Here is a 20,378-nt window from a genome sequence, read left to right as displayed (position 1 = left end):
AGGCATAAAGGCAAAATCCACAGAATAGTTCAGTACAGTGACAAGCCTTTGTGCTGAATGAACTTCCTTGATAAAGGAAATAATTTTTATTCACCGTTTGTCATACCAGCACGAGAAGTTAGGCCAGCTAATCTTGGCTTATGGTCAAGCACAGAGGTGCAACAGCAGTGCCAATTGTGCCATTTTGATATAGCTGAATATTTCTGCGCCATAAGCATAAAATTTGCCATACTTGGGGACGACTTCCTGTGGCCGTAATATGGCCAGTCATGTTTCGGACACTGCAGCACATATGAATGCCATTTTAATTAGTTTTTACTTTGAGATGGCATGACGCCACTCCAATGCCTACTCATAGCTTTTTCTCATGCATCTAAGTGCCTCTTCCACTCTTAAGCCGAAACGTTGCGGTTTGAGGGTGCTTCACCGCACAGGTCACAGCTCGTGTGGTATGTGAAGCATCTCCGTAACGCAAAGGGGCCATTAACGATTGGCACCACTGGTACAGTTTCACACTGAGAAGAGGGCCGTTGTGGTACATGCGATTTTGGAGCAATACTTCAACACTGTGTTTTAGGCACTGCATGTTTTTAATGGGTGTAGCTGTAGAATTTTTATGCGGCTCTTGGAAGTTTTCAGTATTTTGCTGGGCCATTCATGAACAGCAAGGTTGTTCTTATGCTGTCTCATTGATAGGCTCACTTTCCCGTCGTCAGATGGTGCAGGAGGTGCATCAGTTATGGCTTCTGTGTTAGTGCTAAGGTGGTACATGTGAAAGTTATTTCGGGCGTCTGCAGGTTAGGAAACGCGCAGCAGCATTGAATTTCATGACGCCGCAGTGGAGGTCAAGACTGCCAAAATTAATATTTATGGATGCTGGAACATCCTGCTCTGTGCACGAAATATATAACCTAATATCCATAGCCTGCTTTCCCTTAATTAAAATATTTCTAAAACCACCTAGTCATCACCAGCCCACAGAAAGCGTAAATCAAGGGCTGAAGATGTGCACGCTCGTCAGTTTTCTTTGCTTACGACTTGCTCTTTGATCTGCTTTCGGCATTTGCCCTTTCGCCTTTTGGTTGCTGTTTTTCTTTGTCTTTTTTCTGCCTGCTTTTGAATCAACATTCTGTCTGTTTTGCTTTTGTACTGGGCTCGCTTTTGGTCACAGGCTGATCGCAGTCACAGCTTCAAATTGAGCTCTTCTGGAGCTTCCCTTTCACGACACAAGCTGTGGATTTCGCAGACAGTAAAACATTGCTTATGAGTCTTGCGAGCAAGATAAGATCCCGTGATTAAGATTGTCAAACCGTGCTAGATTTAAAAAAAAAATGAAAAAAGAAATGCATATTCTTTAGCTTTTTCTATTTTTTTTCGGTCCTTAAAGTTTGATAAATTCTTTTTCTTTTTTAGTGTGATAGCATGCCTTGCAATACAAACTGCTCATTTACAATATAGGTACACGCGGCGCCGGTGATAGGTGGCCCTTGCTAGATTTCCTTTGGATCACACTTATACGGTTCTATATTGACATCTTTTCATTTTTTGTGCCGAAAGTAAGGTTTCTTCCATGTTTAACGGCTGCAAAATTTGAATTCATGCTGCAAAGTGCAGTATACTTTTTTCCTCTGAGCTGTTACAAACATAGATTTTGCTGCTCCGAAAATTGCTACAAATCCTACTTGAGCTATTGCATCCCTACAAGTAGCACATAGCTGCAAGGCCTTAGTTAAAAGCTAACTTGTGGGAGGTGCACAGAAAATTTGCTACAGCTGTGTGCACATTTATAAAGTGTGAGAACAGTCTGCAACCTGAACTGTGTTATTGACCCCTAGTCTGTCTTCAATGCCCTAGCATGTTTGATCTCTCTGCAAGCATCTGAGCACATGCTGCAAACATGGCAATAGATCACAGAAGGTAACATTAGACAGTAACTTGGCTAGTCCCTTCATATGGCAACATTACACACTGGTTGAACCAAGTACAGGACGCTGATTCAGACGCAGGGTCTTATGCAGTTTACACTATCCAGGAGTTTTTCACAATGGGTCAGATGTGTTGGGACAGCAAAGTACATTGACACCATCTCAAGAGTGTGAAATGCAACAAAGCCAATCACAGCAGCCCTTGTTTTAGGAGCATGACATATGGAAACATTGTAGGTCATTCCATGCAATGAACACTTGTTCATGGTTTAAGGGCAAGGCACTTGTGGCATATGATCTTGTTGTAAAATTGTATATTTACAAGTTTCTGCTGACAAGGGCATCTACATTTCACCACACTGAGAGATAATAACAGGAATTTTCGGCTTGTTGTTCGGTCCAATGGGAACATTTTCGATCTTCCTCATGACCAGTAAGCCATCGAGAATGCGACCTGCGTTTGAAATTTATGTTACCGCTGAACGCGGACAAAAAAATTAAGAACAAAATCACTTTTCTATGCTTACCGAACACAACGTGTTTCCCGTCCAGAAAATCACATCGAGCACATGTAATAAAGAATTGGCAGCCGTTGGTATCCTTGCCACTATTGGCCTGCATGGATGAGCATAAATGACACATGCTGTGGCACTTTGCTGACACTACATTGAAGAATCCAAACTCAGTACCATAGAAAGCAGGCCAGCCGCATCGTGCTTCATCTGGAAGTTTTCATCGGGAAAGGCTCCACCGTAGATACTCGTCAATCCCATGCCATCACCCTAAGATCAGAATCGCAAGCGTTTGAATCAAAGAACGACGAAAGGTAGGCCACTTACGTTGACAAAGTCCCCGCCTTGAATCATGAAGTCCTTGATGACGCTGCGATTAAGCATATCGAGACGTAAACTAGTGGCCCCTGCCACCATCCAGAGACGCTTACCGATGAAATGTGGAACCTTTGTAACCAATCGGCACCCCGTCCTTCTTATACTCCCCAGTGCAGAATTGCCTGCGAATCGTACCTAAGATAAAAACCAGTCGCAAACGTCAACGGCCCACTTATTTCTGATTACCTGAAGTTTTCTGTTGTCCTGGGAACCACGTCGGCAAAAAGCTCCATCTTCATTCGCCCAACCTCCTGAAAAACACAAAAGGCAACAAGAAATGTTGGTGCGTTGCCATTTTATTAAAGTTATTGCGAAGTTGCAAGCACGGCACTGAAAGGCTCAGTGAGTACGACCTTCGTTCATCAACCACAAAGCATCACGCTTCAATCATCACGCATAAGCGCAAAACTACAAGAACGACAAAGCAGTATGCGCTCCATCAGCAAACGTGCCAGCGATACCATGAAATACGCACCGTGGAACCGATGGTAATGTCAAAAAACACTACGGGGTTGTTTTGATGCCTAAGCTGCTGCTGAAGTTGATTCCAGTTTGCCATTGCTATTATGATATCAAAGAAACAACTCTTCAAATTCTAAAGCTACCAATGTGCAGGCTGTAGACAAACCACCACGATACAAACGACGCGAAACGGCGCTAACTTGGCTAACTGACGTCACGAGCACTGTTGCTTTCCGTGGAACGGCACGCCGTCAGACTATGGTGCCTGGAAAGACTTGCAACTCTTTCCAGGGACCATAGTCAGACGCCGTGGACCTAGAGTTACTGTATTATGCTACCCACAGCGGACATCTCCTGTTGCCATTAAAACATCTCTCCAACAAAGGAGAGAAAGGGCGGATTGGGTTGAGGGAGAAGGCGATTAGGAGCTAGGAGTACCGTGATCATCGTACTATAGTCACCGTAATTAGGGTAATTAGGAGATATAAAAATATAAATCTTGTACTTTCAGTTGTAAAGGAGGCAAAATTAAAGCTACACAGAATAGCTTCATAAACAATCCTTTCTTAAAAGTAAACATTGCGCCCATTCGACGTCATCCTGATCATTATGAGTATCACCGGTATCACTTCGTTTTGGTTTTGGTTTCGATGTTTTTGTTATTCTAAATAGGCTGAACGAAAAGAAATGTAGCAAGCAATAAGCATTGAATCATCCACACACTTGTGTAGAACACTCAAACAGCATGCTCTGTTCATCATATACAACGATCACTGGTTGAACACGATCCATGGAATGTGCATGCACGATCGGCCGTAGAATGAGCGTGGCGAGTGGACATATCGGAGGACGAATTACGCAACGATCACAAAAACCACATTGCAAAAACCAGTGTCTCCTTGTATTGTACTACCTGCAGCGACCGCTTCACTTCGTTTTCACTGAGGGGTAAATTGTTTAGATACTAATAATGCAAATAATATGCGCGTATCAATGCAAGATCGAGTAGGAGATGGTCGGGTGCTCGCGACCACTCGGACCCGGCCCTCACGTTCCACTGTCGGCATTGCCAAAACTAGGCACTATACCAAAACTAGACTTCTTATAATATATATATATATATATATGCAGATCAATTAAGGGCAAATGAGGGTTCAGTTGTAAAGGAGGCAAAATTAAAGCTACACAGAATAACTTCATAAACAATCCTTTCTTAAAAGTAAACATTTAAAGTAAAGTAAACATGCAGTGACCGCTTCTTTCCTTCATATATATATATATATATATATATATATATATATATATATATATATATATATATATATATATATATATATATATATATATAGTGATTTAAAAAAGTCACAAATCTGCAAATTATAAACCCACGGATTTCGGACATTTTTTTTTTTTTTTACTGAGGTAACGTGCCTCGCAGCATAAAATAGCTTTTATAAATATTGTAAGAATTTAATCCGCGGGTGATCGAATATGCGAAATGGCATCGCCTCCTCTGGAGGCGGCGCTGGAAATGGTCACTGTACATTTGACAAAATGTAGCTTAATTATTTGACTGTTTCCCATAACGACCTGTCACTTCAATGTTGGGAAAAACTGAAGCAATAATGACAAATAAAATTTTATTTGAAGAGAGTTGGTGAAGCACGAAAAACACAAACTGTGTTGAATTTTAACTGCCCACTGTTTCATGAGAACAGAACGAACCAGCCGAACCATTCAAGGCTGAGTATCCTGGAGTTGGCCTGAAGCGCCAAATCACACCGACAAGCACAAATATCACAGCGTGGTGAGCAAATTATCAAAGAATAATTTAGTACAGTCAACGGAACGGCAAAGAGTAGCAGACGGCAACATCGGCAACATCCCATCGCTGCCCTTCTGTTTCACGCTCCTACCACTCGGTGCGTTACTGAATAAGAAGTCGGCGCTAGTGTTCAAAATGCGTAGGCGTTGCGTGATAACTTGTGGACCAATAGAAAGGAGGCACGGATTTCAGTTACCTTCTCGTTACTCTGCGTTTATGCCGTTTAGGTTATTCATGTGAATTCTGCTGCCCTGTTAATGGCCTAGCATATACAGCATTTGGCCTGCCATCTGCTCCCGTAATTGACCAGTGCTTGAACAAAAGCCAAGAAACAGCGCGCTTCATTTATTATGACGTCACTGCCTCAAAAATTAAAACTGACGTCCTCCGTGGAAATAGCAGCGCGCCGGGAAGTGGTAGCCGCGGAGAGCAGATCGCCGCGTTTGCAGGGGGACGAGGCGGATTCGTACACCATCGTGCATTTTATCCAGTGCCGTCCAGGATAAGCGGACGAACGGCGCACAGCCGCGCGGATAGTAGTGTGTCGACTTATGTGCCGCAGTTCGCTACATTTACGGGTCGTCCAATGGTGGACTTCCCGAGCGCGACAGGGGTCCTGTCGACACAAGCACTGACGACCGGTAGCGGCTATGCGCTGCAAGGTAAGCCTTTCCGACGTGCCCATCGGGCCGGCACCTCTGCCGCCTCTGGTTGGCTTCGGTGCCCGCTCACCCCTAGCAGCGACGTATCAAAACGCGCCACTCATGTATCTGCATAATCGATCACTCGAACAACGTGCATGGCACGATGCTCGTCGCTGGTCACGTCACGAGTACGAGACCACCGCACACGCACCTGAGTAGACGCGTCGCCCGCAAAAGGTCGCTATGCGTGAAGTTAAGCCGGGCGCGGACGAGCTACTACAGGCGCCTCTTTAAAGGGGCAGGGAGTGCGCTTCGGAAGGAACAAGCCATGAGTGCCTGGAGACGATTGGAGTTGCGTTCGCCGATCTCCGTACGAAATCTACTAGATTGTTTTTCTTGGTGATCACGCGCATAGATTATAGCTGATTATAGCGTGAAGTTATTTCCCGTACCTCTCTTGAAGGTTTAGGCCACCGCACTTATTCATTCAGTAGTTGTAGCGGCGCCACCATCAGCAAGAACCAGAGAAAGCAGAAAGGGCTTGAATTGTACTCTGTGTAAGTCCGATCTTTTTATACAATCTCCTGACGTTATTAGCGCGCGGAAGGTGCTGATGAATCGGTGCGATGATAACTTTCGGGGCGATATCTGCAGGCCAGCGGCACCCTTTAGCTGCTTGGTAGGCGGGACTCCAGTTTTTATAGCATTAAACTTTATGCTGAACGTGGAAATACATCTTTTGTAAAATGTTTAAAAACATGGTCTGCTTGAAATTTGCATTAAACACGACGCGGTTTTGTTATTGCTAGATGTAGTAGTGTTTATTGTTTAACTAACTGCTAAACGAGAATATAGTATTTGGTTTTTTAGAGTTGGTTTCGCGAATTACGCTCGCGTTCTGGCAGGTCTGCAGCTTAGAATCGAGCTGCATGCAAGCATTTTGGCTTGCTGCGAACCACCGCCGAAAGAAAACAAACAAAACAAAAACAAGCCCATAAATACACTCTGTGTTGTCAGAACTTCCTTTGGCTGATTGACAGATGTATCCAGTGACAGAGGTAGTTTTTTGGGACAAATCTTCTGCGGTTTGAGTTTGCCTGCCTGCTAAAAGGCTGACTATTACATCAGATTAGAGTTTCTTTTCATGCTGTTTGAAATCGGAAGGGAGAGCCACAAACTGACCCCATCAGTGGACACCTTGTACGGAGTAGATCGCCTTGGGAATAGTGTCCAACACACCACGCATCTGTTAAAGTAACACTGCCTGGAGATGGTGCAAATTATCCATGCTATCACTTTAAACTTATCTGCTTGCTTACCTCAATGACTGTGTAGAAAAGCGTGTGAGGTCTGTGGCAGTACCTGGAAATTTCCAAAAAAAGATGTGAATCTTGTGTTTGCAGCTCCCTACCGTTCTTCACAAGTTGCACACCGGAAAGAAGTATGCAACCATAGCCATCAAGCTAAAATGAGTGAGAGCAGCAAAGAATCCACAAGTAAGTAAATTTACAGTAGCATGTTTGTATTGCATGGCCATCACACATTTTGGTAGTATTGTCACGGGTTCTTTCGCTACCCGGACGGCAGTCCAGAAGGACAAGGTTAAAGGACGGGGTCGGGGCGCTGAGGCGCAGGAGCCTGAGGACAGGAGCTCGATCAGGCAAAGCAGCGGCGGCCCAGAACCACGCGCACTCCGCACAATCTTCCTTTCCTTCCCCTTCACGACTGACACGGTTAGCACGGGTGACAATGTTTTCATGACACTATTTTTAGTAAATATGTAGATGCTACAACACTTACTCGCATGTTCGATGCTGTGCATGAGGAAAATTGTGCAGATGAGCAAGCTAATCCACATATATTCCTCAGACAATTACACAAATGCAGGTATTTTTTTCCTGCTAACCAAGCTAATTAAGTTTCTACGACTCTATATGTGGTGTCATATAGGCTTTTGAGACAAATGTCTGGTCATATACTGGCCCAACAATACAATTTGACTGCTGTTGCAAAGGGCGAACAATGTTCATAGATGTTATTAAACTCCTGATTTACAGCCGTTTCCTGTTCAGTGCTAAGAAATATCATTACAGGAATGAAGCTCAAAGGCACGTTTAGTGCAATCTTGTCCTGCGTGCCTACACTGTAGTGCTGGAGAGCCCACCCGCTCTGGCAAAAGTGCAAAACTTGTAAAAGTGCAAAACTTGTAAAAGTGCCTAGCTTGCAGGCCGTATGTTTTTTCTGTAGAAAGGAACTGGAGACTGCAGTGACGGCACATCGTACAAGCCAATCACAGTTACCCAAGTATTTTGCAGGGTCTTCGCCCAAGTGCTACATCGTCGCATCAAAGCTCAGGCACAAAGGGAGAGAACCTTTATGAGCTCCAGAACGGCTTTCGCTTTGCATGTCGTCTGGAAGACAATCTGTTTGTGCTTACGCAGCGCGTTGAAATAGCACACATAGAAGGACGTCAACTGTGGACAGCTTTTCTGGATGTAGAAAAAGCATATGATGAAATCGACCATGCCCTGCTTTAACGGAAACTACTTGAAAAAGGTCTGCCCCTGAAAGTGGTGGATCGGCTGCGAGAGTTGTACACAGCAGCATCTGTGATGGTAGAGTGGCAGTGCCTTCAGTCAGAAGAATGTGGCCTGAAACAGAAATGCCCTCTATCCCCACTTTTGTTCATGTGGATGCTGAGTGACTTGGAACGTGACCTGGAGATATGCGGAGCAGGGTTTGACTTGTCCTATATGATTGAAGGCGAGGTCAAGTCCCAAAAGCGTCCTGCTCTTCTGTTCAATGCAGATGATATTGAATTAGTGGTGGATTCAAGAGAGGTGCTGCAACAGCTCCTAGATGTGTGTAGTGCATGAGTCAATCATCTGGCACTGCAGTTCAGTGCCAGGAAGAGTGCAATAATGACCTGGGGGTCCCCCAAGGCAGAGAAGTATGGGCAACAACTAAGGCTGCAGGGCAGGGTGATCCCATCAGTGTCGTCCATACCGATACTTGGGAGCTCAGCGTGCCTCAAGTGTGAATTTCATCATCGTGCAAGAAAAACGGATCTGTGAGAGAGCACTGCAAGGCTATTGGGTACTGAAGGCACGTGCGCCATGGGCCATTTGGGGCCTATGGAAGGCAGTGAGGGTTCCTGGACTCACTTTCATCAGTGCGGTGCTGTGTCTGTCGTCGGCTACCCAGGAGTTTATGAAGCGGCAAAAACGTTAGGTGGGAAGACAGGCTCTTGGCACTCATCGATCGACATCCAATGAGGCGGTGCAGAGGGACATCGGGTGTACCTCATTCGAGGCCTGGGAGGAGGTGGCAAAGCTTGGTTTTGAAATCCATTTCCGAGGCCTTGGTCCAGAAGCACTGGGTGTGTCGAGTACAACACTACCTCCTGTACTGCGGAGTATCCTCAAGATGGAAGAGAGTGCGTGGACTAGCAACCAAATTTGAAGTCCCCTTGTCGGCTTTGTGCGATGTGAAGGGCACAAGCCTGAGCTGCGGCAAACTGCGTGAACAGGTTTCAGCAGCTGAGACGGAATGGTGGAAGGCGACCGCCGAAAGGAAGTCGACCCTTCACATATATCGCACCGGCAAGGTGAAGACCAATCAGGAGCAGTTCTCTGACAACTCCATCGGGAGCTCACTGCTTTTCGAGGCCCGCGCTGGGGTGCTGAAGACAAAGCTTTGGTGGGCGAAGTGTGGCAGACGGCATGCAAGCAGAAGAGACCACAAAACATGTCCTGTTTTGTCCAATGCTCCAACCACAGCATCAGGCCGGATTACTCTTGAACAGGCACTTTGATTTCCGCCTCGACGACTGCTTGATGCCCATTTAGCTGCCGGGGATGTGGGCACAGGAGAGACAGCCGATATAATTGGGGATGTGCAAGCAGCTGTGAAAGCAACTAGCAATGACTTGCGTTATGGAAGGAAATCTCCGTGAAGGTGTATAGATAGACTGTGTGGTCACCTACATAATTAGGCTAGAACACTTGCGGAAGATTTTTAAATTTTTTTTTTTGTTGCATAAGCAATACTATGTGAGGTTTCAGCCCATCGCGTAAACCCGGCCGGTAACCACGTTTTTTTGAGTGACCGCAGATGGGGCCCCTCTTCAAGCTGTCGGGTAAACCCATTCGGTAGCCACACTGCACCGCAGAAGAAAAAGAATAAGGAAAAGAGGAAAAAGAAGAAGAACAGAAAGAGAAGCTACGTCGGCTTTGCTTACGCAACCTACCAGATTTAACTTAAACCCCAGCTAATTGTTTGTGTAAGGACCACCCGCTACAAAGGAGAAGCCAGAAATACAAATCCTGGCAGTCACTGTGTCTTGTGCTGTAGTTGTGGAAACTAGCCTAAGTGGCCCTTGCAGTTTCGGTGCTTGACTGCACTGCGTGGTCCCATACCTGCTCAGCAGCGACCCCTTCCATGGTGTCAGTCTGCATGTGCATAGGAATGCTTGAAACACAGCTGAATCCAAGGGGCTTGAAATAACTCTGCTGATGGTCTAAGGCTTTCCCTATTTGTAACATTCAGCACAACACAAGGTGCCCAAAGCCAGTGGATTGAACATGCACACTGTTTATTAATAAAGTGTGTAAGTGCTGGGTCACAAACTGCTAAGCCAAACATAAACTGTGGAGGCACAGGGGCAAGCAAATGCATATAGAAATTCAGTGTTTAGGCTTGTGCTGTGAATAAAAGTTAGATTTGTTAGTGTTTTGGACTTCTTCCTTTCTGTTAATGTGTTGGAACAAGGGCGTTGGTGGCTGACACGACATGCACTCTCAAAGTCATTAGCAAATTTTGCACAAAAAGAAAGAAAAAGTCTTTCTTGCATTTTGTAATGATGCGGCATCAAAAGAGAACCCTTTTATTTTTTCCATTTTCGCCCCTGAAAAACGAGCAGTAATAGCAGTCACACCATAATCTACTGGCGTATTTGGGAGAATAGGCAAGGGAGAGAAAGAAGCTTCTGAATGCCGAGCCTGTAATGCTGAATGATAACTCCAGTCTTCACAGTATTCTTTCAAATGCAGACACTGCCACACATTGTGAATGATTGTTTTTCTAGAAATAAGTACAGTTAAGATCAGGCGCTTTACATTGTTATGCGGAGGAAGTCAGGAAAACATGATTCCATAAGTAAGTTCCTTCATTTGACATGCCACACTTCTATCGAAGGCATATAAAATTTTTTGATTGTCATCTTTAGCGAGTTAGTGCAGACGTAGCGACCAGTCTTCCACGAGTCAACACCATAAGCTGTCGCCAACTCTCATCTTGCATGGTAGAGCAAATTTGTGCCAAGCATCGCTTGTCCGAGGGAAAATCAACAAAGTGAGTGTTGTCACATGAAGCAACCACGAGAATACTCAGAGTTGTACCACGCTGGCTTGTTTGCACTTTTTTTGTACAGAGCTAGCATTTTCTGGCCAGGTTTGGTTAATCTGTTGCATTTGGATGGAGTAGTGCCAGCCCGAATTTGTCGGCTGAATCAGAAGTTCCCGTTGCATTGATTGACTCGTAGCCCAACACATAGCAGATTGAAAATGGAGGAATGTCTCATGCTTTTTAATGGGAGAATGCTAACTGAAGCTTCCAAACAGTGAATGAGCAAAACAGAAGCCCCAAAATATTTTTTTTGATGATGCATGGTTACCTAGAAGCCCATTGTGGGTGTGTGCTTGCCGGACATGACCATATGAAGGTCATCGTCACGAGTCCACAGAACAAGGGGCAGATGACTTCTAATCACTCCTATTAATAGTATATAACAGCAAACTGTCTTGCATAATAGATTTTTGATTTTCGCTACAAAATTAGTGGTGATCATCTTAAAGGCCACTTTTGTACGGCAGGTAACCTTGAGGGATGGACCGCAATATTTGTCTGGTTATAACTTGAATGTTAGTATTTGTTCTACCATATATTTTGTTGTACCTTTATACCTTGTAAGTAAATGGGGGGTGGGGGCATTATAACATTATTCTGTACATTTGATAAGACCACCAATATTGTGGCCAGATTTGGAATGTTGCAGGCATAATGTTGCAGCCATAGATGGGAAGCTTGGGTGATAAGGGTCGGACAGAAAAAGTGGTACGGTTTTATGTAGTAAAAACCAAGTGGACTTCTGAAAGCATGTGTTTAACCTTGTTGGCTCATGGCTTTGCTTGTGTTAACTATTTGGCGTTGTTCCTGGCTTATCTTTGCGTGATTTGGTTTTGCTATGTGTGCTGATGCGTAGCTACCCTTTGTCATGCGAAACGACCGTGCAAGCAATCAGACAGCCATCAATCTTTATTTTCTTAACCGGTGCAACTCTGCCTCAGACATGTCAGACGGACATAGCTCACTTTCCATCCTGTCATAGACCGATTAATCTGGGCAAAAGCAACTTCTCTAGTATTGCTAGACCGCATGACTGCTGCCACCAATCAGATTCTCAAGGGGTGACATCTAGTAGTTGGCACCGATACCCAAAGGTCATGTCCACCCTGGCCTTTGTCCACCAAGGTGACCCTGGGTTGGCAGCGGTGCACTATGCTATACATGGCTTTGCTACGTGTGGACTGTTGCTATGATAGGTTGGCCAATGCCAGCCTCGCAGTCATGCAAGCTACAAGATTATTGATTAAGTTAGACCGTGTTCAGTAATGTTTTTGCAGTAAAAGCCCCAAGAAGCTGAAGCAATGAAAATGACTAAGGTATTGCTATTGCTCTTGAAAGCGTGTTTATAGCAATATGAATGCTCTGTGCATTTGTGTCACTGTCAAGAGGCTGCACGCATTAACTTTTCTTTGGTCTCTCCTCCGACAGGCATGCCTGGAGGGGCCATGGCAGGCCAGTCTCGTCTCTCTGCCTACCTGCTTGCCCTGCGGCCATGGTCCTTCAGTGCTTCCCTCGCTCCTGTTGCACTGGGTGCTGCCCTCGCCTACCGTGTAGTGCAGCACTTTAGCCCACTTGTGTTTGTGGCCAGCTGTGTGACAGCCCTGTCTGTGCACGCTGCCGGCAATGTCGTCAACACCTACTTCGATTACATGCGAGGAGTCGACAGCCGCACGAGCAGTGATGACCGAACCCTGGTTGACCGGCGCCTCACGCCGAACGAGGTGGTCCACCTGGGTGCCCTCTTGTACACCCTTGGCTGCCTAGGTTTCATACTACTGGCTGGCTGCTCCGAAGCACGCATGGAACACCTGGCGCTGGTGTACTTTGGCGGCCTCTCGAGCTCCTTTTTATACACCGGAGGTCTAGGCCTCAAGTATATTGCCCTTGGGGACCTTTTGGTGCTGGTGACCTTTGGGCCTGTCTGTGTGCTGTACTCCTTTGTTGCACAGGCTGGTCGGATGGATCCAGCTCCGCTCTGGTATGCGATGCCGCTTGCCATGAACACTGAAGCGATCCTTCATGCCAACAACGCTCGTGATCGGCAGCAGGATGCTCATGCTGGTGCTGTCACTTTGGCCCTCTTGCTGGGGCCCACAGGATCTCACGTGCTGTATGCGCTCTTGCTCTTCGTGCCCTACCTGCTGTTCGCACTGCTCGCAGCTCGTGCACGTTGGCTTCTCCTGCCACTCATCACACTGCCCAGTGCGTTCAACCTGGAGCGGCAGTTCCGCGATGGACGCCTAGCTCGTCTGCCACAGCATACGGCACGTCTCAACATCTACTTTGGCCTGTTCTACATTTTGGCTGTCGTCCTAGCAGACTACCTGCCAGGTCTGCACTAGGTGATGCACACAACACAAATACTCTGTCTCGGAGCCTACAATGTGTGGCCATTGGACAGCATAGCGGGCCACAATTCCTGCTGCTGTGTGCACACAACATATCAAAGTGTACTGTTGCCCTCCCTCTTCCCCCACAAGAGTTTTCGGTGCAGTTATTTTCTGCCTTTGATGGACTAGGCTTTAGGACTTTAAAAAGTGACTTTTGTAGGTACAGCTGCTGCCTGGTCTGGCAGCTTTTTCTTTTTTTTTTCTACTGCGGACAATAAAAAATGTGATTTCTAGGTTTGCCATCATTGTTATATAAAACATTTATTTTTTTAAGGGTAACTGCGGTAAAATAATACATGGGTACTGCATGTGTAAGAAATAATGATATTTACAGTGGGTTAACTGATGACTGACACTCAAAAAGCATTAAAAAAAAATTACGAGGGACTTTAGCAACTAAAGTAGTGAAAGGCGAAAGCCTGAGAGGTCTCATCTTGTCTAGCGTTCCTGCTATCTGCAATCTCACACTTGAACGTGCGCCAAGGAACGCCACGCGACAGCCGCCACAAAAGCGGGACACAATTTGTCCACGACAGTATGAACCATTAAAGGCTTTTCGACCCGCATCTCCCCTTAATACCATATGCTCGGCAAATTAGATTCCGTACAAGCGTTGGCACAGAAACTGGATTGGCTATACTATCTGAAGAGGTCGTGCATGTGTCGCCTCGTAGCCACCTTGTACGCACCGTGGTGGCTACAGACGTGGCAAAGGCATACACAATTTAGAGTGTCTCTTAGACGTCTCTTAAGAAAAGAATGATGAAAGCCTACTCTTCCTCTCCTATCGTTTACCTCTCATTGTTTGTCTTTTATCGGCGTTCGTTGCAGTGCTACATATAATTATAATTGGTTTACAGGAAAGGAAAGGCGCAGTATCTGTCACACTTTCTCCGACAAATGTGCATTTGGACAATACACCATCGCTCCTGTCGCATGGCGTTCCTTGGCGCGCGTTGAAGTGTGGGATTGCAGATGGCAGGAACGCTAGAGAAGATGAGACTTCTTTTGTTGGTCGCATACTGTGGTGGTGCTCTTCGATTGGTCGAGACCTCTATGACGCCATCCCGTCTCGACCAATCAGAGCCACCGCAAAAGCGGGACACATCTTGTCCATGACAGCGTGAGCTATTAAAGGCTTTCGCCTTAAAATGAACACCAAAATATATCCCTGAGGTCTGTTTTTTCGCAGCAGGCATTCACTCCTCTGATGCTGCTTGAAAGAGCACTGTGTGGAAACCTGAAATGACACAAAGGAGAGAGTAGCAGGTCAGCTAACGATTGTAATGCAATTGTGTAAATTAATAGTTTACCAGTAACTTATATAGAATGTATGGTACTGTGCCTGCCTTTTCTGTCGCCCTTTCAGAGTCCATGGTCATTTCAAAGTACACACCCTGCCATGCACTTAAGTGTCTCCAGTATGCCAGAAGGCTTACATTTGTAATGTTTCCATTCTTAGTGCTCATCTTTACCCATAAAGTCAATAAAGAGTGCTTTTGAAAGAGTTCTAAAGGCATTTGCCTTTTCTACACTATATAAGCTGCCAGTACTATGGCAGATGGAGGAAGAAATTTTGGAAACATTTAACTTTGCCATAGAAGTATGACAATAGTTTTAATAGGCCCCTTCACTAGGCATGGACAGTTTTCATGTTTTTCATTTCCCACTAGACACACAAGCCATCCCTTTAACCGAATCGAACTAGCAAAGCTTGATAGCTTCGAAACAGCGTGTGTGACTTGTGCGATATCCAAGCATCACAGGTTCAATAAGCATCTAATTACCCTAATGCTCTTTCCAGCGCATTCTTACACGGCATAATGACATTTGAGTCATGTTATCTTATAATCGCAATTTATCTGATGTTTCAATTAATTTCAATTTTGTGTGATTTCATGATCCTTTTGACCAATTGTGGATTTCTCTACACAACGATGCTGACAACAATGAGCTTTCCGCAGAATGGGACCCTGAATGTTATGGTAAAAAGAATAAGGTTTGGTGGCAACAAAGAGCAACTGATATATGTACATAGCTGATATAGGTGGGGTGAGACACTATTTGATAAAAGAAGTTCCACTGTTATATATTGCAATTTAATGATAAATTGATTAAGCATTTCTCTAGCTTTGACAATATATATTATACTTTGGTATTCGCAATTTTCACAAAATGTTTTTATCATTTTTCGCAGTTACGAGCGAAGATATGAGAGTTTCACAAAAGAAGCTACAAAGAGGGTTGCGCTATCTACCGGCAGCCATAACTGACCACCTACCTGAGATATGAGAGTTTACACAGGCTTTATTTGCATTTTTTTTTTTTTTCGTTTTGCAAAGAAATAAAGCGGTATTTTGCAAACTTCTAATGGAACACATCTTTAGTTTTTAAAAACTATATCACAATTAGTACTTGCAACTTCAATTCTTTCTCATGGTCATATGTCAAGCATAAAGGTTCTAGTGTTCTGAGGTTTTTATTTGCAGTTATCTCAACACTGCAGTCTTTAGGGTTTATCGGACTTTTTTTAGGCAACTATGTGGTGTATGAAAACAAATATTTTGATAGATGTCAATGCCTCTTACAAAAGCTTGACTAAAATAAACAACCTAAGTCAATTTGTAAAATCATTTTATAACTAAAAACCATTCATGAGTGGCAATGTTATTGCACCAAAGAGAAAAACAAAATCATAATGTTTTGCTTAACAAGCATTTTCCTAGTCAAGGTTGTGTAAAATTTTCTACTCTCAAGCAACACTTCAGGCTCATCATCTTTTAGATGAAAAAAAAGCTACACAAGTGCAAGAAAGTAAGCACGCAAACCACACTAGGCAAAATTTCAATCCAGCTTTGAGCTCAAGTGCAAACTGCATAGACTTGGAAAATGAGCATAAAATTTCACAGACATGGCTTTCACTGCAACTATATGTTCCACAGCCAATTTATGAACATCATTTTCAAAGTCTGGACCCATTTAGGGTGGGGTGTGACTGGGAAATTTTGAGGCAGGTAAAATGGGCCCCTAATTTTCTGTGGCAGAATATATTAAATTCTGCAAACGGAGAACAATGAGTCTGCAATATGCCATAGGAAGCCTCCCACTTAATGCATGCGGCCTATTGCACAACAGTGACCACCAGCACCCGGGTTCAAACCTGCTCGTAGCGAAACATAAGAGGTGCTCATGTGCTGTGCGATGCGTGTACACCCTCTTAAGGACCCCGAAGTGGTCAAATAAATCTGGAGTCTTCCACTAGGCATCCCCTCATAGCCTGAGCAGCTTCAGAACATTCAGCCCTAAACACTGCATGCCGCTTCTTGTCTTGCATTTCACGCACCTCAGTTCTAATTCTATCTGCTCCCCCCACTCTTTACTTTTTCGTTTGCTATACCTTGCAACTTTTTCATATCTTAATCTTGTTTCTTAATAACGGCCTGTACCTTCGTTGCAACAATCCTCTCTCGCCAATACATGCTGTGTGCTTTGCCTTGATGGCTAGAGTCATCAAGGAGTTGCCCTTCCCTTGCATCTAAAAAGTACAGTGGGTGAGCTTGCTTAAGTACTGTTCCAAATATAATATGAGGTATTTCCTGAAGCAGATTATTTGAAAAACTCATGCCACATTCATGTAGATAAACTGGTACTGCTTTGGCAGGTGCCAGTATCATGACTTATCCCACAGGCACGCAGGCACCTCGGATGCAGTGCTTGGTGTGCTAGCTTTGCTTGGCCAGACAGGGGAGTTAAGAGGCGGAGCTAAAATTACAATTTTAATTAAAAAAACAACAAAAAATGTTTGTTGTTTTGGATTGTGCATGTACTAAAGAAATTCCTTACCAAGTTTTTTGAGAGATGGGGTGCACTCGCCACCAAAAGAACCTATGAATGCTGATTTCAAGACTCAGCCGCATGGCGGGCAAGAGACTGAACGCACAGTGTATCCCCAAGCTAGAATGCTTGTTTTCCATGCTCTATAGCTGATAAGGACCTGCTATCATGAGTATAGCAGACAGCTAGAAAGAAAATGCAAATTTTGAGCCTTAGCAACAGCGGATTGCATGGCTCACCAAAATAGAAGCTTGGATTGACTGAAACATAGCATGTAACCTCCGAATGCTGTTTTCACACTACTGGGAGCCTGGCTAACCAAAGTGCTCCTAGACAAAAAGGCACACCCAACAAGCATCCAAGGGAAGCATTTAACAAGCGCAGACAAGGGCGCTAGAGAGCTGTAGAGCTGAAAAAACCTCCACAGAGCAGTGTCGTGTTGAAAAGGACAAACCAACGATGTGCATCAGGCCGCTATGATTTATTAATCTAAGCCCTAAATTTGAATAGAATGTTCTGAAATCTTTTCGACTCATTTTTATCAGTTCGCACTTTTTGCAAGAGCACAGCCTACCGTTCCCAAATTCATTCGACAAAGGCTGCTTTCAAGGTGGTTTCTGGACTAGATTGATTGATTTGTGGAGTTTAATGTCTTTCTTTCTTTCTTTCTTTATTCAATACTGCGAACCTTGTACAGGTCCAAGCAGGGTGGAAACATGGCAAAAAACAATAATAACAAAAGTAATAAACATCAAAGTGTGGAGAAAGGCAATAATGAATCATTCCAGTCGGTTACTGTGCGAGGAAAAAATGAAAACTTGAATAAATCAGTTCGTGCGAAGTACGGCGTCAGCGAATTAGGATGATGATGGCGCCTATGCCTCGATGATAAAAGCGACAGATATGGTGAAGGGTTAATAGCTAGGTCTCGATTCCAAAGCGCGGAAAGAAATTGCAAGCGTAAATTTTTTCTTCGTCTTAAATTTTGACCACCCGGGCTTTTTTTAAATGTACCGCCTTTTCACGCTGACACTTAGTTAGACGTTCTTCACATACCTTGAGCATATCCAACACGCGCTTAGCTCTCCACACTTCACTCTTACTTAGACGGGCAGCCTCATGCTGGGCAATGACTTCAGGTCGGTAGAAGCAGCTTCAGTAAGATGTGTTGTCGGCCTAGTTGGTGCAGAACTTTAGACATCTTATAGTAGCGTAGACATCTTATAGCGAAAAAACACACACAAGACAGGGTACAGGACGACTTGTACCCTGTCTTGTGTGTGTTTTTTCGCGCTACTATAAGATGTCTGAAGAAGCAGCTTCCTGTAGGCTTTGAAGATGCCGCTTACTATTCAAGTGGCCACCAGCTGCATCTTCTTCCACTGCGCCATCTAGCGAGGCAAGCGGCCACTCCGCAGCTTATAAGAGCATAGCGCATATTCAGTGAGGTGCATAGCTAAGTGATCACGTCACGGACGACGGTGCTGTGCAGATACCAGCAAGGCAGCGGCACGCGGCTCGAAGCACTGCGCATGTGCAATGAGGCACACTGCTAAGTGATGACGTTATGCGCGGCGCTATGCGGAGACCAGCGATGGCGCACAGAGAACACCTGTGAATCGATGCAGCTGGTTGCCATGGTTGCAGTGCATGCGCAGAAGAGACTAGCGCAGACTACCTGAAATGTGCTACTGACTAGCCTAGTATAGCTTTCGCTACAAAATGTCACAAAGAACCTGAAATTGGCCTTATCCTGCACAATGGACTGCCTAGAAGTTAAAGCAGAAATACATCTTCATGCTTTTTGAAATGATAGTTTTCCTAAGCTGACACAATAGATTTATGACAGCTACAACTTTCTTGCATTTGTGCTACGGTGACGAAACTTATAATATACTATTTTAATCATTGAAAGATAAGCCATCAGCCATCCCTGAAAATTTTATTGAAATTGGAACAGTTCAAAAGTTGGCCCTTTAGCCCCACAGTCAAGCCTTGTGCATCATTGTTTTCAGTGCCTTACTGCACTGACACATTGTGAAAAAGCCGCAATGGTGACTGACTACCACTGGTCCTTTTGCTTGATGTTGCATGCATACAGGCTTGGCTCGTTCGTACGCTCAGGTGGCCACTGTCTATCACGCAATCAGGAATGGCGAAATTTTTAAATACTTATCAGGAAATCGTATTATCCGGGAACATATCAACAACGCTATACTGCATGCCCACATCCACTGCCTAATGAAAATGTCACCGCACAGGTTCTAAGAATCCACTCACCTACACCAGCAGCCAAAATCTCTCCTGAGCAGCTGAAAGCTGTGAGCTGTAAAAGGAAAACAAGAAGAAGTCAGTAGGCATTTCAAAAGCACCTTAATATAACTGCACAACTAGCTATCCTTAAAAGGCCTCTGAAATGCTGTTCAAGGTAAAATTCTAATGTAAGCAATTCAAAAAAGTGGTCTTTGTGAGTCAGATCTGAAACCTACGTGGAGCCGATAATTTGAAAATAATCTTTAAAAAGTGGTCCTGGCGACTGCTCGCAGCCGATTTCGGCAAAACATTGCCATGCGCTAGCCTCTCCACTGACATCAGTGGGGCTGCTGGGCTCGCCCGCTCATTGGACTCTCCCAAGTTAGGCAAGCGGGGTGGGACACTGTCACAACTTGTTTTCTTCTTTTGACCACATGCGCCGGTGTGGGTTGGGTTGAAGGGAGAGAGGAGGCACATCATTTTCGATTGCCCATATGTTCGGTGCTAATGAAGCTAGCTTAAAGATTTTTCCGTTGCAGAGAGGACTGATGGGATGCCTATTACTAGTGAGAGTTTTATCATTCTAGTAAACAGTTTTTCATGGGCCCTTTAAGGCCATGAAGCAGGTTGAAGAGCTGTAGCTGTGCATGTGTCCTCTGAGCAACAGCAATATAAGAGGACAACACAAGTCTGAGACAATTAAAATAGTAAGTTGCAGCAAAATTGATGGCACTTAATTTAGTTTGGTT

The 20,378-nt window shown here is 44.6% G+C and overlaps 3 protein-coding genes across 4 annotated transcripts in view; 1 reads left to right on the top strand and 2 right to left on the bottom strand.

The window, feature by feature from the left end:
* Positions 1–1,399: 1,399 nt before the first annotated feature.
* LOC146197626 (peptidyl-prolyl cis-trans isomerase H) lies at positions 1,400–3,635 on the bottom strand. Its single transcript, XM_084599536.1, has 7 exons — positions 3,291–3,635; positions 3,002–3,066; positions 2,869–2,937; positions 2,765–2,807; positions 2,615–2,707; positions 2,453–2,540; positions 1,400–2,379 (listed from the first exon to the last, which is right to left on the bottom strand). Exons 1-7 carry the CDS (start codon positions 3,372–3,374, stop codon positions 2,270–2,272), a joined length of 552 nt encoding a protein of 183 aa, XP_084455662.1. The 5' UTR covers positions 3,375–3,635; the 3' UTR covers positions 1,400–2,269.
* A 1,658-nt stretch (positions 3,636–5,293) lies between these two features.
* heix (UbiA prenyltransferase domain-containing heix) lies at positions 5,294–13,775 on the top strand. Of its 2 annotated transcripts, none has more exons than XM_084599532.1 (3): positions 5,294–5,764; positions 7,150–7,242; positions 12,581–13,775. In XM_084599532.1, the coding sequence occupies exons 1-3, from the start codon at positions 5,689–5,691 to the stop codon at positions 13,492–13,494; spliced, it is 1,083 nt and encodes a 360-aa protein (XP_084455658.1). In that variant the 5' UTR covers positions 5,294–5,688; the 3' UTR covers positions 13,495–13,775. The 2 variants fall into 2 exon arrangements, with proteins under 2 accessions (XP_084455658.1, XP_084455659.1); XM_084599533.1 differs by lacking the exon at positions 5,294–5,764 and adding an exon at positions 5,843–6,303.
* Positions 13,776–13,919: 144 nt separating this feature from the next.
* Positions 13,920–20,378, bottom strand: part of LOC146197624 (DNA damage-binding protein 2-like) — a 52,047-nt gene continuing 45,588 nt past the window's right edge. The window contains exons 8-9 of the mRNA XM_084599530.1: positions 19,657–19,702; positions 13,920–14,782 (exon numbers count right to left, since the gene is read on the bottom strand). Of these exons, the coding sequence (XP_084455656.1) occupies positions 14,742–14,782; positions 19,657–19,702 (87 nt within the window). The 3' untranslated portion in view covers positions 13,920–14,741. The remainder of the gene's footprint in view (positions 14,783–19,656; positions 19,703–20,378) is intronic.

Source organism: Amblyomma maculatum, chromosome 3 (genome assembly GCF_055883805.1).
Source record: "Amblyomma maculatum isolate TAMU_Amacu chromosome 3, ASM5588380v1, whole genome shotgun sequence".
In the NCBI taxonomy this organism is placed as follows: domain Eukaryota; kingdom Metazoa; phylum Arthropoda; class Arachnida; order Ixodida; family Ixodidae; genus Amblyomma; species Amblyomma maculatum.
This window is presented reverse-complemented; position numbering and strand designations above follow the sequence as displayed.

Coding starts and splice junctions, on each gene's coding strand:
- LOC146197626 (XM_084599536.1), bottom strand. CDS start 3,374: ATGGCAAACTGGAATCAACTTCAGCAGCAGCTTAGGCATCAAAACAAC. Junction 2,541..2,614: donor CGGCTGGCCTGCTTTCTATG/GTACTGAGTTTG, acceptor TCATCCATGCAG/GCCAATAGTGGCAAGGATAC. Junction 2,380..2,452: donor CGGGAAACACGTTGTGTTCG/GTAAGCATAGAA, acceptor TTTCAAACGCAG/GTCGCATTCTCGATGGCTTA.
- heix (XM_084599532.1), top strand. CDS start 5,689: ATGGTGGACTTCCCGAGCGCGACAGGGGTCCTGTCGACACAAGCACTG. Junction 5,765..7,149: donor TAGCGGCTATGCGCTGCAAG/GTAAGCCTTTCC, acceptor TTGTGTTTGCAG/CTCCCTACCGTTCTTCACAA. Junction 7,243..12,580: donor GAGCAGCAAAGAATCCACAA/GTAAGTAAATTT, acceptor CTCCTCCGACAG/GCATGCCTGGAGGGGCCATG.